We start from the raw sequence: 13,944 nt of genomic DNA, 5'->3' as shown, positions 1-13,944 counted from the left end.
CATCTGACCACCTTGTTTTTATTTTTGTTTCTAACTTTAACTCATAGAATCCCATGGGATGAGGAACCCAGTTTGAGAAACATGTGACAGGAGCTTTAGAACTGTAGGAAACTAAGCAATTAGTGTCAAATTTTCCCTTGGGGGGAAAGCTAAAAAAAGTTAATATATACTACAGAGGAAACTCAAGTAGCACATTGTATAAATGATCATTTTTGACAGAGAACCAGTCTTCTATGGGAGAGCTTTATGCTGTCTTGGAGTCATTAATAGTATATGGCACTAGCTTCCATTCAGTCCTGGAGCTGAAACAAATCATGATGGGTTTTTTTCTGTTCTTGGGTCACATGTATTCCAGAACTTTTGAATTTATAAAATATTTTTGGAAATTTGCAGGAATGGAAAGTTTGCCAAGTGTTACACATTTAGTTGGAGACCAAATCAAACTCAGATGTAATCTCAAGGTGATTTTGTAGATTTCATATACCTAGCCTTCCCAGAGGCTCATTGATTTCTATTTCTGTGATGTGGTTTAACTGGTTTCAGCATAGGTTTAAAATTCAGTAAACATGTGATTACCCACCATATGCCAAGCAGTGTGCTAGGTGCAATCACACAGACCATGTTCACATAATGCTTACATACACACCCTGTGAGAGGTTGTGATCCCAGTTTTCCTAGTAAAAAGAGTCTCACGAAAACTGTGACTCATCCCTGATTATGTGACTAAGCAGTGATGTTATTGGGATTATAAGTCAGGTCATTTTACCCGTAAATCTATTATACTTTCCAATAAAATGAATTTATAAGGAGAAAATCTTAAAAACACTGCTTTACATGCATTTTATTGATTGTTGGAAGATAAGTCTGATATATCAAAGGAAGGCCCTGGTGCTGACTCATTAAAGGAAAGTGATGCATTGTGTTGGGTAACACCCTGGTCTTTAGAGTCAGGCCGAACTGAATGAACCCTAGCTCCTCAGCTGTGAAAAAACGCCATGACTTCGAGTAAAGTTGTTTACATTTAACTTCCAAGCCTCAGTCTCTTCATCTACCAAATAATATAATACAACACATTTCACAGGGTTATGATGAGAATTGAATACAATATTGAATGTAGAGCATTTAGCAAGAGTTCCCAGCAGATAGTACAGATTTTTTTAAATTAAATTTATTGGGGTAACATTGGTTAATAACATTATATAAATTTTAGGTGTATAACATTACAATTCAATGTCTGCATGCTCACCACCCAAAGTCTAGTTTCCTTCCATTACCGTACACTAGACCCCTTTTACCCACTTTGTGCTCCCCCACCTCCATTCCCTCTGCTAACCACCATTCGGTTGTCTGTGTATACTAGTATGTGTTTGGGTTTGTTTGATTTGTTTGTTCATTTGGTACTTTTAGTTTTATATCCCACATATGAATGAAATCATATGTTTTAGTGTTTGGTTATTTTTGTTTACTAGAGAGAAAGGAAGGAAGAAGGAGAGAGAGATAGAAACATCGATGAGAGAGAAACATCAATTAGCTGGCTCCTTCATGGCACACACTGGGGATCAAGCCCACAACCTGGGCATGTGCCCTGACTGGGAAATCAAATCAGCGACCTCTTGGGTGCATGGGTCAACCACTGGGCCACACCATCCAGGCGAAATCACATGGTTTTGTCTTTTTCTGTCATACTTATTTCAGTTGGCCTAATACCCTCAAGAGTTCCATCCATGTTGTTGCAAATGACAGTATTTAATCTTTTATGGCTGGATGTTATTCCATTGTATATATTCACCACACCTTCTTTATACAATCATTTGTCAATGGACACTTGGGTTGTTTTCATATCTTGGCTATTGTAAATAATGCTGCAGTGAACAAAGGGATCACAAATTCTGGTAGCCATTATTAGTAGCAATTATCTTGAGATAGGAAGATAATGTACATATTGGTTAAAGAAAGATGTTAATTATCATTTTCAGGGACATCTGAAGACTTTCTTATTCAAAAAATTGAGTTGATCTCACTGAAGATATTTAGTGATAAATAGCCCTTATATAGTATTTATAACTTTGTGATGCTTTTTAAAGAAATTTTAAATATGGAGCCATATTATAACATTTTCAGAGTATGTCCATATTGTAATTATTGTTGCTAACAGATTGGGAGCAGTGACATGAATAAGTTCTATATGGAGGGGGGGTCCCTCTTTTTAAAAAATGTATGTAAACATAATTACATATAAATTCTTTGAGTCATTAAAAAAATTTATTAAGCTATTATACAATAGTTATACAGCCATTTTGACAAGCTTTTAGAACAATTCCTCCTCTTGAAAATTATTCACTTTCTATTAGAGTTAATGTCTCGCACAGTAGATCAAAACTTTGTCTATCAGCCAGGAGAAATTAATTTGGTTTTCATTATATATAGATAAGTTAATTTTGTTAAAAATAATAAAAGAAAAGATTTATGCAACTAATGGTGACAGAGAGGTTTGGACCTGAAAACATTCCTGGTACAAGGAGTCTATATTGGGCTTACACAGGGTCAGCCTTCTGTTACATAGGTAGGTATACACACATATGTATACTATTAAAGATTGGTTATATTAAAATAAGCTGAAGTTTTCCAAAATCAAGATATAGCCATCGAGCTTTATATTTTTTCATTTCTTGCAGATATTTAAAAATACTTCTGTATGGATTTGGTCAAGATAAATCAAAGTGTTCAAATGATAACCTTGGATATTTGTCTTGGATGTTTGTACTGTACCTTGAGATTGAAAGTACAGAGAATCTTGTACAAAAGTATGAATTTTAAATATAGAGTCTTTTCAGATTTAATCTGTCATGAGAATGAAATAGATAAATGTAAGAATGGTTTATCCTTTTAAGGATAAACTAAATTTCTCTTGCTGGAAATGATCTTTTGAAAATGATATATATCTTAAGTAGGATAAAATGGATTCAAAAAAATCTCCATTTGTAAACATAAAGGGGTGATGTATATATATGTGTGTGTACGTGTTCTAGGTTATTCATATCATTGTCACAATTTTAATTAATCATCTTTTAAACTAAGCAGTGAGTTTTAATATTTTAACCTTTAGGTCTTTAACATATGATCTATTCTGTAGCAAAAACATCTCAAATTATAATCCCATTTTCATTTCTTTTCTCAGATGATGAAACATGCTTGGTATAACTATAAACAATATGCCTGGGGGTTAAATGAACTGAAACCTGTATCAAAAGAAGGCCATTCCAGCAGTTTGTTTGGTGAGTAGAATATACTTCGTGTCACTTGTCACAATTCAGTGACAGTAACTTCTCCTAATTGGCTGAACTTGAGGGTGGTGGAGTTGTTTGTGTGATCCTTCTGACCACGTTGCTAGGAAACTTGCACACCTGATGCAGTTATCTGCAAAGACCAGCCTTCAGACAGAGCACCCGTGCATAGGAGAACCACCTGCATACCTTAAAAAATACCTTCCCGAGATTCTCATGTAATGGGTATGGGCGCAGCACCAAGATTTCTAGATCCCAAGGTGTAACCCAGCAGAGGAGCATTTGGTCTGCTTCGTTACCTACTAGGTAGGCGGGTGGGAGGAAGGGGAGAATCAGGGCTTCAAAGGGAGTCAAATTCCATTTTAAAGTACTGGTTTCTTAGAGGTCTCACTAAACAATTTTAGAGCTAATTCTATTTAAACAGTTTTACACAGGTATACTTTGATATAATCACATTAAAAGGAACGCGTTGCCCCTGTGTTTTAGGCCTATTCTTTTCTCACTAGAGAATGCAGTCACAAATGAAATTTCTAAGAGATTCATTTTCTACAACCCCGAAGAAACTAAAGATTAGTGTATCCATCTATAGCCTGTGATAATTGTTTGACTTTTGTGTGGGTTTTTTTTAATTTTCCTTCACTGAAAGAATTTTAGACTGTGTTCATTATTACTGTTTATTAATAAATTCAGTATTACCCTCTCCCTTTCCAAGGTATGGTCAATTTTCATGTAAGTATCTGTCAAAATTAATTGATTGAATAAAAATTTTTCTGATATTTTCAGGAAGTATCAAAGGAGCAACAATAGTAGATGCCCTGGACACACTTTTTATTATGGGAATGAAAGATGAATTTGAAGAGGCAAAATCATGGGTTGAAGAAAATCTAGATTTTAATGTGGTAAGTTAAACAGATGTTGCCAATTCAGTTCTTAAATCTCAGTTAATAGGAATACATTATGGCATTGGGAAGGTATTGTGTTGTACCCTAGCAGAAACAAATAATGCAACTTCTAAGTAGTATCATACTATACTAGAGGCCTGGTGCACAAAATTTGTGCACGGGGCGGGGATGTGGAGGGAGGCTTGTCCCTCAGCTCAGCCTGCATCCTCTCCAATCTGGGAAGCCACAGGGGATGTCTGACTGCAGTCAGACAGTCGGACATCCCTCTCACAATCCGGGACTGCTGGCTCCCAACCGCTTACCTGCCTGCCTGATTGATTGACCCTAACCGCTTCTGCCTACCAGTCTGATCACCCCCTAACTGCTCCCCTGCTGGCCCGGTCGCCCCTAACTGCCCTCCCCCGCTAGCCTGGTCACCCCTAACTGCCCTCCCCTGCCGCCATCTCTGAGGGCGTGGCAGTCAGTTAGCATATTTCCTCCTTATTGGCTGTGGGCACTGCCAGCTTTGTGATGGTGTGAGGGTCAATTAGCATATTCCCTCTTTATTAGATAGGATTCTTGTCTTCCCTTACTACAGAAATATGTATCTTTGTTCATTTTGGGGGTGTGGGGGGCAATTTAAAAGAAAATAGAAATTAATATTTATTGAGAACTACATGTGCCAAGTATTCTTATTCAAGTCCCACATCTACCCTGTGAGTTAGGAATTGTTTTCACACCTTTATAGATTAGAAATCTGAGCCTCAGAGCTTTCACCAGACCACACAGCCAACTAACCACGTCACAGATGTGAGTCAACACAGCTGTGTGATCTAACGGTCACACTTTCGCGCTTTGTATGTTTAACATTTGTTAAGGGGAGCACAGGGTGCCAGGTTGGGAACTGCAGTTTAACAAAAGACCACAAGAGAAATTGAAATAGAGAAGTTTATTACTCACACATCCTGATGACGTACAAGGCTTGCCCCCGGGGGCCACACAGGACCCTCAAAGCTGAGGACAGACAGACTGAAAGACAGGAACCCTGTGCATGCCTTTATTAGGCTGGGTAGAGTGGCTAGGAGCTCCCAAGCTAAGGCCAGATTGCTCCATTCAAACCAAAAATAGTGGGGTTTCGATAAGTTCTCCCAGTGTTTTTTCTAAGGGGTACACAAGGGGAAGGCCCTGGGAGGCTGGGGAATCTTATCACAAGGGCTGTCTGGGAAGTCGTATTAGGAACTTGCATTTGTTGTAACTCCCCGGCTGTTATCTAGGCCATGCACTTGTGTGAGGGGCTGAGAGAGGCTGATTTCCGTGTCAGGCACCCACAGGTCACTTGACGGCACAAAAATGGCTGCAGAGCAGTAATTCCATGGAGCAGCTTAGCTAAACTCTCGGCAGTATCCAGCAGCGCTGCACCCACTTTCTTGTAAATCAGGCTTCGAAATGTGTTAACTGAATAGCCTCAACTATAAAATTGTGTCAATATATATTTTAAATATTTTTTTAAGAATTTGCACATGTACTATTATTCTTTACAAAACCCATGTACACGGAGGGAAAAGATTCGGAATTAAGGATGGGGGACACTTCTACTGCTTTCTGAGAACTTTGACTTGGAAGGAGCAAGAGCTTTCCAAGTAGGCTTTGTAGTCAGGCCAGGTGTCTGTGGGGCTGCTTAGATCTGCAACTACTTCTTAAAGAGTGCGGAGACATACCACATGATTCGTAGGCGATCTCATTTAGTCTTCGTGAGTACCGTACAGGGAAATGGCGTTTTCCCTATTTTTGTAGATGAAGAGGTGCTTGCTTAATCTACCCCAATCATGCAGCAAGAGCTGTGGTTTGAATAAGATCTGCCTAACTCAGTGACCCTGTTTCTATTTGAGAGGAAATGCCAAGTGTTGAGAAATACATAGACTGACAGAATTTGAGTCCTCCAAGGTTAGGTGTGCAATCGTAGTAGCACAGTGCTCATTAAGTGCATTGTTCCATAGGTGTTCCATTAATATTAACTAAATGAATGAGAAGCCAAGCTATGTTGTCCTACTTCCTGACAGACTCCTCTGGAAGACCAGCTGTCAGGGTGCAAGGGTGGCTGTAGTTTTTAATATGGTTGAAATGATCTGGAATTCAAGTGCAGTTGGTCTACTTGTTTTTTTACCTAACCTACTTCCAGAATGGATTGGTGGTGGCTCCTGTTACAGGAAGATCATTAACATAAGGCCGAGTGATCAAGAGTTTCGTATTGGGGCATTTCTAAATCCAGTATTGAGCTTCCTGTTCTATATGGTCACTCTCAAGAAGTATTGCTTACGTAGATCCTTACATGAGAAATATTGAAAATCATCTTCAGTAATGAATTTTATAGACTACTTAGACACAATAACAATGTCTTATGTAAACTCTTAGAAAAAGCCAAAGCGACATTAAAATTATCCTTAAGAAACTTTGTTCTGCATTGAGGTAAAGTAATGTCACTGCCTGAGAGGCCAGGTGTTGAGAATGACAACGGAAAGATGATTAGCTTGCTCCAGACGCTAACTGGCAACACACTGAGATAGTGATCTTTGGCACACCCCTGGATTGTACTTTTGATTGTAATGAACACCGTATGTTTTAGATAACAGATACTTGTGGCAAAAGTGATTTTATTTTTTAAAGTTCCAAACTGTTCTCTTATCTAGTCTGAATGCCACCCTACTTTACAGGGAAACAAGCTGTAGGGTTTGCTATCCAAAGGATGTAAGCTGACCTCAAGAAGTGATTTGGGATTTTCTCAGATGCCTGTTGAGTACTTGGCTTGGGTCCAGAGCTCCAGGCCATACAGCCTGAAAGAAGTGAGTTTTGCCTCAGTATTGCTCTATGGATCGTCTGTCTGAGAGCAGCATTGCATCCCAGTGGGGAGGGCGCACATAACTAAGTTTACTGTCCTGTTGAGTGGCGTTACTCAGTGTTTTCCATCTGAATGCTAATCAGTGCTTGCCTAGAGGGATGGTTTGGGTTTTGGCTTTAAGAGGATATTGAGCAGTTCTCCGACCGCTATGAGTGATGGATTGGACTGCTACTTGAGGCCCTTCTGGACCTACCCGGTAAAACCAACCTATTAACATCGAAAAGATGGTAATTTGTCTGTCTTCGTGAACTTAACATTCTGTTCATTTTAAAGGGTTTATTGTTTACTTAAATATGAAATTAAAAGCCGCTAGGACATATGTTTCACTAAGCTACACTGTTTAATATTGCAATCTAATCTGTTAAAGGAGTTTTATACATATTCTTAATCCTCGTATGTACCATTTATAAGTAAATGTGTATACTAAGCATATACTTTGAAGTACCATTTATAAATAAAGGTGAATACTAAGCCTACACATAGGCAAGGCTTATAGGCAGTTACCTGTCTTTAATTAGTGGCTTTGAAAAGTCTCATGTTGTTTCTACTATGTTTTTCAGTAAGGTAAAGCATAGTTATAATACATGTTAGTAGTGGAAAATTATTATTAAACACAGTTGCTGCATTGGATTGTAGTGGGACAGTTATTATTGCACAGAGTTAATATTGGATGGTAGTCGAGCAGTTGTTATTAAACGTAGTTATTGCATTGGTTTGTAGTCGGGCAACCTGCTTGCACCTTACATATGGGAACAGGCTGCGAAACCCAGGCTTATAGTTCATTGAGTAGAAAGCTGACAGGGAGTTGGGAAGAAGAGCTAGCAAATGAGTACTCTCCGAGAATCATTCTCCTTTAAAGAGAGAGAGAGAGATAATTACCTTTGAAAAACGTCTCTCAGAATTAGTAGTGAACACTAGAAGTAGAATTAACATATTTTTGAAAATAAAAGTTCTTTTTCAATTTAATGTAATCAATTGGATGTCAAGCTGTGTGGAGTCATAGGATAATAACTAAGGAGAATTCTGGTACAAGTTTGCTTCTAGATCATTATAAGGCTTGAAAGTGCAAAGCAGCAGTGTATCTGTCCTATAGGGAGACTTTTGCCTCTATAGTTCCTCAAGCAAAAGGAAACCGGCTGGATTGTTCTCAGGCCTAAATGTGTTCGTGTAATGGTCAAACCAGTTACATCATTTATTGAGATCTATTAAAGTAGATCACTTTATAGAGAATTTTAGTGAATAATTGGTTATAGAAAACACAACCTAATGAATTTCTCTGAGTTGTTTAAAAACTACCTTGTCTAGCGGGAGGAAGTTGGCCTTTCATGCACTTGTTTTGAAGTGGTCACGTCCCCTCTTTCCCAGGCCAGGTTCTTCATGCCCATGAGCTCACGGTCAGTTGATTTGCAGAAAGCCTTTCCCAGTAGAGAAATACGGCATAATGTTAAGGACTGGGGGAGGGAGGTACACAAAATGATTTACCGACTTAAATTCTGTTTTTCATTTTAGAAAGCTTTCTCGGTTTAATTGTTTTTGCATAGATGTAGAGTAAATCAAAGGACAGAACTAATAGGGAAAGGGATAAACACTGAAGGTGGAAATGATCAATCTGAGACACCCAAGACAATTGGAGAGATTAGTACTGAGGCCTCATTTTATTGTGGTTTGTAAGACTTAACTCTTGTTTTTTAGGTGTAAATTTAAGTTGTGCCATCTATTTTATTAAATTTCTATATGAGTCTGGTTACGTGTGCTCTTTGGTTCAAAGGCTGTTGGTAAAGTCAAAATGAAAGATCAGTGACTCCCAGCCCGATTTTGTGTGTGACGATGCCTTTAGCCAAAAAATGTCCGCCTTCCCCTTGCCCATCTGCTGTGATATTAACTAATAGGTGCGTGCAATTTAAACAGAAGACAGGATCCACATCTCAAGCTGAAACTCACATACGACGTGTATTAAAGGCCCTGGAATACATAGGGCAGATTCCTGGAAAGCAGACACGGATGAAGGAGATGCGAAGTTCACCTTCCTTGTTAGGATAAGTCACACAAGATCTTAGTGTCACCGGCTGGTAGGGTTTGCCCTCCTCTCGCACGCTGTCCTCTCTCTGCCCCGGTTCCTCTTCTGTCGTTAGGGCGAGTCCCTGGAAAAATTTTAAAACATCTTAAAAGACACTGCCTGAATATTAACAGGAGATACATATTTATTTAAATGTAATGAGATTATTTTAATGGAAAATGAAATTAGAAGCTTATAAAAATGGCCTAAAACCTTCAGATTGTAGAAATTTACTTTTGAAAATCAGATGTCATAGAAATTATATCAAGCTCAAAAGGGAGTTTGGTCAGAATTCTATATTTCAAAAGAGGGTTTTGGGGTTTGGTTTTTTTAGCCATTGAGAAATATGACTCCCCTGAGGGTCAGAGATGTATCAGTTTGCACTCTACAATTTCAAATATTATGATTTCGGAGTTTCCGATTTTTCAGCAACCTCTGTGGAAGATCATTTAGGCTGAGCTGCTGTTCGGTCATAATGGCAGCAGCTCACTATTGAGTGCTTGACCTGAGCCAGGCATTGTGCACAGTGCCTCACACTCACAGACTCACAGTGCCTTGTAAGGAGCGCATTGTTCCTTGTGCAAATGAGAAAACCAAGACAGAGAGAATAAGTTCCTTGCCTGGGAGCTCACATTTCAGCTAGCTTCCTAGCCAGTCTTCAGTCCCAGGCCTTTCTGAGGGTAAGGTAGCGTTTCTATATTCTGCTCAACAATATGGTCAACCAATTTGTTGCAGTGGATGAATCGTTATCTTCTTTCAACTGAAGATCTGTAAAGAGTGACGGCGTGTCAAAATTTCAGTCTTCTGACCTAAAATGTAGTGTAGCCCAGAAAGTGGAAATGAAGGTTTCTAAATAATTTATATTTCACTTTGAGAAAAAAGAAAGGAGAAAAAATTATATGTTGGGAATTCAAATGTAATTCTGGTTTTCAAAAGGAGGGAGGCATGATGACTGTTGAGTGCTACTGATGGTGATGTGACCTTCCTGAGCCAGATTTGTAAAGACAAGGACAGAGCAATCACTGGGAAGGGCATGGATTTGCTCGCAGCCAAATTTGCTTCTTGCACAGGCTCGCTAGACTGTTAGATCCATGAAATTCAAAAGACAAACCTACTGACCTTGATTGAGCGTGGCTCTTTGCAAGGTTACTTCGATATCTTACATGTAGAGCAGGGTAGAGTTCTAGAACACATGGCTGGACCAATAACTAGTTGAACAACTGTACCCAATAGGTGATTAATACGTAGTTTAGGATATATTTCTGGTCATGTTTGAAATGGCTCTATCCTCTACCTTGCAATAATTCTTATCAGATGTCTCTATAAAGGCCCTAATTATCTAAAATTTTTATAGAAGGAAGAGAGAATACATGTCTAATTAATCAATAACCAGAGTAAGAATATAAAAATCACCTTAACAAGCTTCAATAGGCAGAAATATGGAAGACTGTTCTCAGGTTCAAAATTGAAGAACACAATTACAAATTGGGAGTCATACAATTTGAGGGTTTAGAGTCATTAGATTTTATTATTAGACATTATGACCTTTAGACATAAAAATACAGCTGTGTGATCCAAAACAAATTAATGGATTCCCTTTTTCTTATCAATAATTTTGTGGAATACTAAAACTTATACGAATATTTACATAAACTCATTCAAAGTCATACACCTCATGGATAAATTGCACCTATACAGGGTGCTTTTAATCAAATTATATTAGACATATGTTACAAATTATGAAATACAACTAAACAACTCATCAAAGATTGTTTTATGATATTTTTGCTTAACTCTGGCCCAGTAATTCTTCCTCCTTGGGGAGTTTTCATAATCTTTTTGTAGGAAATTTTTTGGAAAAAAAATTTTAATTTAAACAGTTACTTAGCTTTAATTGTTAGATCCTTATACCTTTTCAGAAATCATTTGTGAATTAAATGAAAATATATCTCCTTTTTTCCTTTGGAACTGTTTCTTCCCACTATAATGCAGACTCCATGAGTTTGAGGACCTGTCAGTCTTCATTGCCATATTCTTAGAACATAGAAGTTGGTTAATAATTGTTTGTGAAAGGAAATAAGATCTCAGATGATTTTGACTAAGTTTATCTACCAGATATTTACTCCATATATTATAATTTATTATTCTCTCCCATGATTATTTATAAATGGTTTGATGTTAGGCAGAAGTGAACAATTACTGAGTAGGCCAAGAGAATATAAAAAGAAGCTAACTAAAGCTTAAAGTGTACTGTGAATCTATTGTAGGTTCATTTTATTAAACTATCTAGTAACAGAATGTAAGACAAATCCATTTAGTAGTCAGATATAATAAAATAATGAAAGTATTGGCAGTAATGACTGTTATGCCACAATGATATGGCTATTAATAAAGAGACTTGGTGCATTATCATGTTAGCTGATATTGGTAGCGGAGCCCTGTACCAAGAATTTAGTACTCGAGTTCAAATCCTGATTCAACTAATTATTAGTTGTCTGACCTTAGAAAGTCATAGTAACCATTATAAATCTCAGTATCTCCATTTGTAAAATGGATAGCAGTTATTTCAGAGGGCTGGTGTAAGGCATAAAAGACATAGTCCATGTAAAGAGATTAACGCAGGATCTGGCATAGTGCAAATAATAATAATAAAAGCAAGCTATTATTGATATAAACGAGCAGTTGCAGCAGCATACCTCATACATATGATTATCATCTCCTTCATGCAAAGATGAATTTCTTCTCAGAGGCTGACCCTTCCAGGCTGCAGGCAGACAGTTGGGAGCAGCACTAGCCCCAGGTCTCCCAGCTTAAAATCTGATTTGCATTCTCGCTGTGCTACTTTAACATGATGCAAGAAGGTTACTAGAATAATGGTGAATTGCCAGCCAAAGTGTGAGTCCAAATGGCCCTGCAGGAAGAAAAAGCAAATGAATAAAAAGAGAACACAGAATAGAACAACAGAGTGCCCTGGCCCTAGTGCATCTGCACAAATAGAGAACACTGAGCATTGTAAATACTGTTGAATAGAGAGAGGAAATAATATATCATCAATCCTATATAATAAAAGGCTAATATGCAAATCAACCAAACCAGGGGACAGACACTCAATGCAGGAGCTGCACCAGTGTGGTCAGAGCGCCGCTCAGCCAGAAGCCGGGCTCATGGCTGGCGAGCACAGATATGGTAGCAGGCAATCGGACATCCCCTGAGGGCTACCAGACTGCAAAAGGGCACAGGCTGGGCTGAAGGACCTCCCTCCTCAGCCCCCCCCCAAAGTGCATGAATTTCGTGCACCAGGCCTCTAGTATTTTTATCATTGAGATTTTGAGTCAAAATTATTCTATCTATGTATTTTGAGAGAATTTTCCCCTATTATATATAAACTAATGTCCCAATGCACAAATTCGTGTACAGGTGGGGTCCCTCGGCCAGGCCGGTGATCGAGGCCTGTCAGGGGCCAGCTGGCTAAGGGGAGGGACCCCAGGAGGTTGGCTGGCTGGCTGGGTGTGGGGGGAGGCCACAGGAGGTTGCCCGGCCAGGGGGAGGGGCCACGGGAGGTTGGCTGTGGGAGCCCACTGACCACCAGGGGGCAGCTCCTGCTTTGAGCGTCTGCCCCCTGGTGGTCAGTGTGTGTCATAACAACTGGTCAGTGGGTTGTTCCAGTCGTTCGGTCACAACGGTCGCTTAGGCTTTTATATATATAGATCTCTCTGGGCAAGCATATATGATTTGAATAAAATTTAAAGATTTAGTGCATTTCTCACAATATTTTTCTCAATTGTATACTGTTGTTTATGTATGTACCTCCTTTTTTTTGTTTCTACAGAATGCTGAAGTTTCTGTTTTTGAAGTTAATATACGCTTTGTTGGTGGACTACTCTCAGCCTACTATCTGTCTGGAGAAGAGGTAAGTTAAAGTGGCACACAGATGGGAATTACAAAGTGTCTTACAGTTACATTTTTAGGATAAAATATCCTTTGGGGAGTATATATTTAGGGGGTATGTACTGAATATTCTTATTTTTATGGACTTCTAGCATACACTGAATTTTACATAATAAGTACTCATTAATTTAGCAGAACATGTTGTCAGGAAATGGTACACAATGCCTTTAAATAGCCTGGCTCCATTATCTTACGTATAGTGATTATCACTACAAGTTATATGTGTTTGTGGACAAAATAAAGAGGTTTAGTGCAGTGGCAGGCTTGTGGGTGAATTTTTTTCTTTAAAAGTTATTTTAACACTTATAATGTTAGCTCAATAAAAACTTTTTAAAATGAAGAAAGCTTGTCAAGTAAGATATAAAAATTACAGTATTTAAGAAATTGAGGGGGCGAGTGAGATACTCAGCTTTCCAGTGAGGGTCCTGCAGGCCAGTGGCCCTGTGCGAAGTGCTTTGCAGCTCTTCCTGGGTGAGTTAATTCACTATCTGCAGCTCAGTGCAAAGCAGGAGTTTTTTATTTAGCTGCATTTTGTTGGTTGATTAAAAAAGGATTTTTTGTATCATTCTGATAAAGAACACAGATTTTCTTGAAAGGTTTTAGACTTGGACCTCGCCTGTGATGTTGACTCTTAAGAGCTCAGGTCAAGGAAAAGTAGTCTTGTATTTCAATAGCATGTCAGTCAGATTTGTGTTGGCCTCAGCGTTCTAGCGGGAGGAAGAGTGGATCTCACCTGGGGTAGTATTTCATGTATTTTTATGCTCCTTCAAACAGATTAAGCAGAGCAATAAATGTATAACAAGAAAAACTGCTTTGACATTGTCCTGTCTCTCAGGTTCTTAGCCATAATAAAACAGCCCGCACAATCTTAACATTTTC

At 38.6% G+C, this 13,944-nt stretch overlaps 1 protein-coding gene across 1 annotated transcript in view; it reads left to right on the top strand.

Moving 5' to 3' along the window:
• MAN1A1 (mannosidase alpha class 1A member 1) overlaps positions 1–13,944 on the top strand; it is a 149,717-nt gene that overhangs the window by 44,580 nt on the left and 91,193 nt on the right. The window contains exons 3-5 of the mRNA XM_006778501.2: positions 3,179–3,275; positions 4,068–4,183; positions 12,947–13,027. Of these exons, the coding sequence (XP_006778564.1) occupies positions 3,179–3,275; positions 4,068–4,183; positions 12,947–13,027 (294 nt within the window). The remainder of the gene's footprint in view (positions 1–3,178; positions 3,276–4,067; positions 4,184–12,946; positions 13,028–13,944) is intronic.

The sequence above is a fragment of the Myotis davidii genome, unplaced genomic scaffold (genome assembly GCF_000327345.1).
Source record: "Myotis davidii unplaced genomic scaffold, ASM32734v1 scaffold147, whole genome shotgun sequence".
Taxonomy (NCBI): Eukaryota; Metazoa; Chordata; class Mammalia; order Chiroptera; family Vespertilionidae; genus Myotis; species Myotis davidii.
This window is presented reverse-complemented; position numbering and strand designations above follow the sequence as displayed.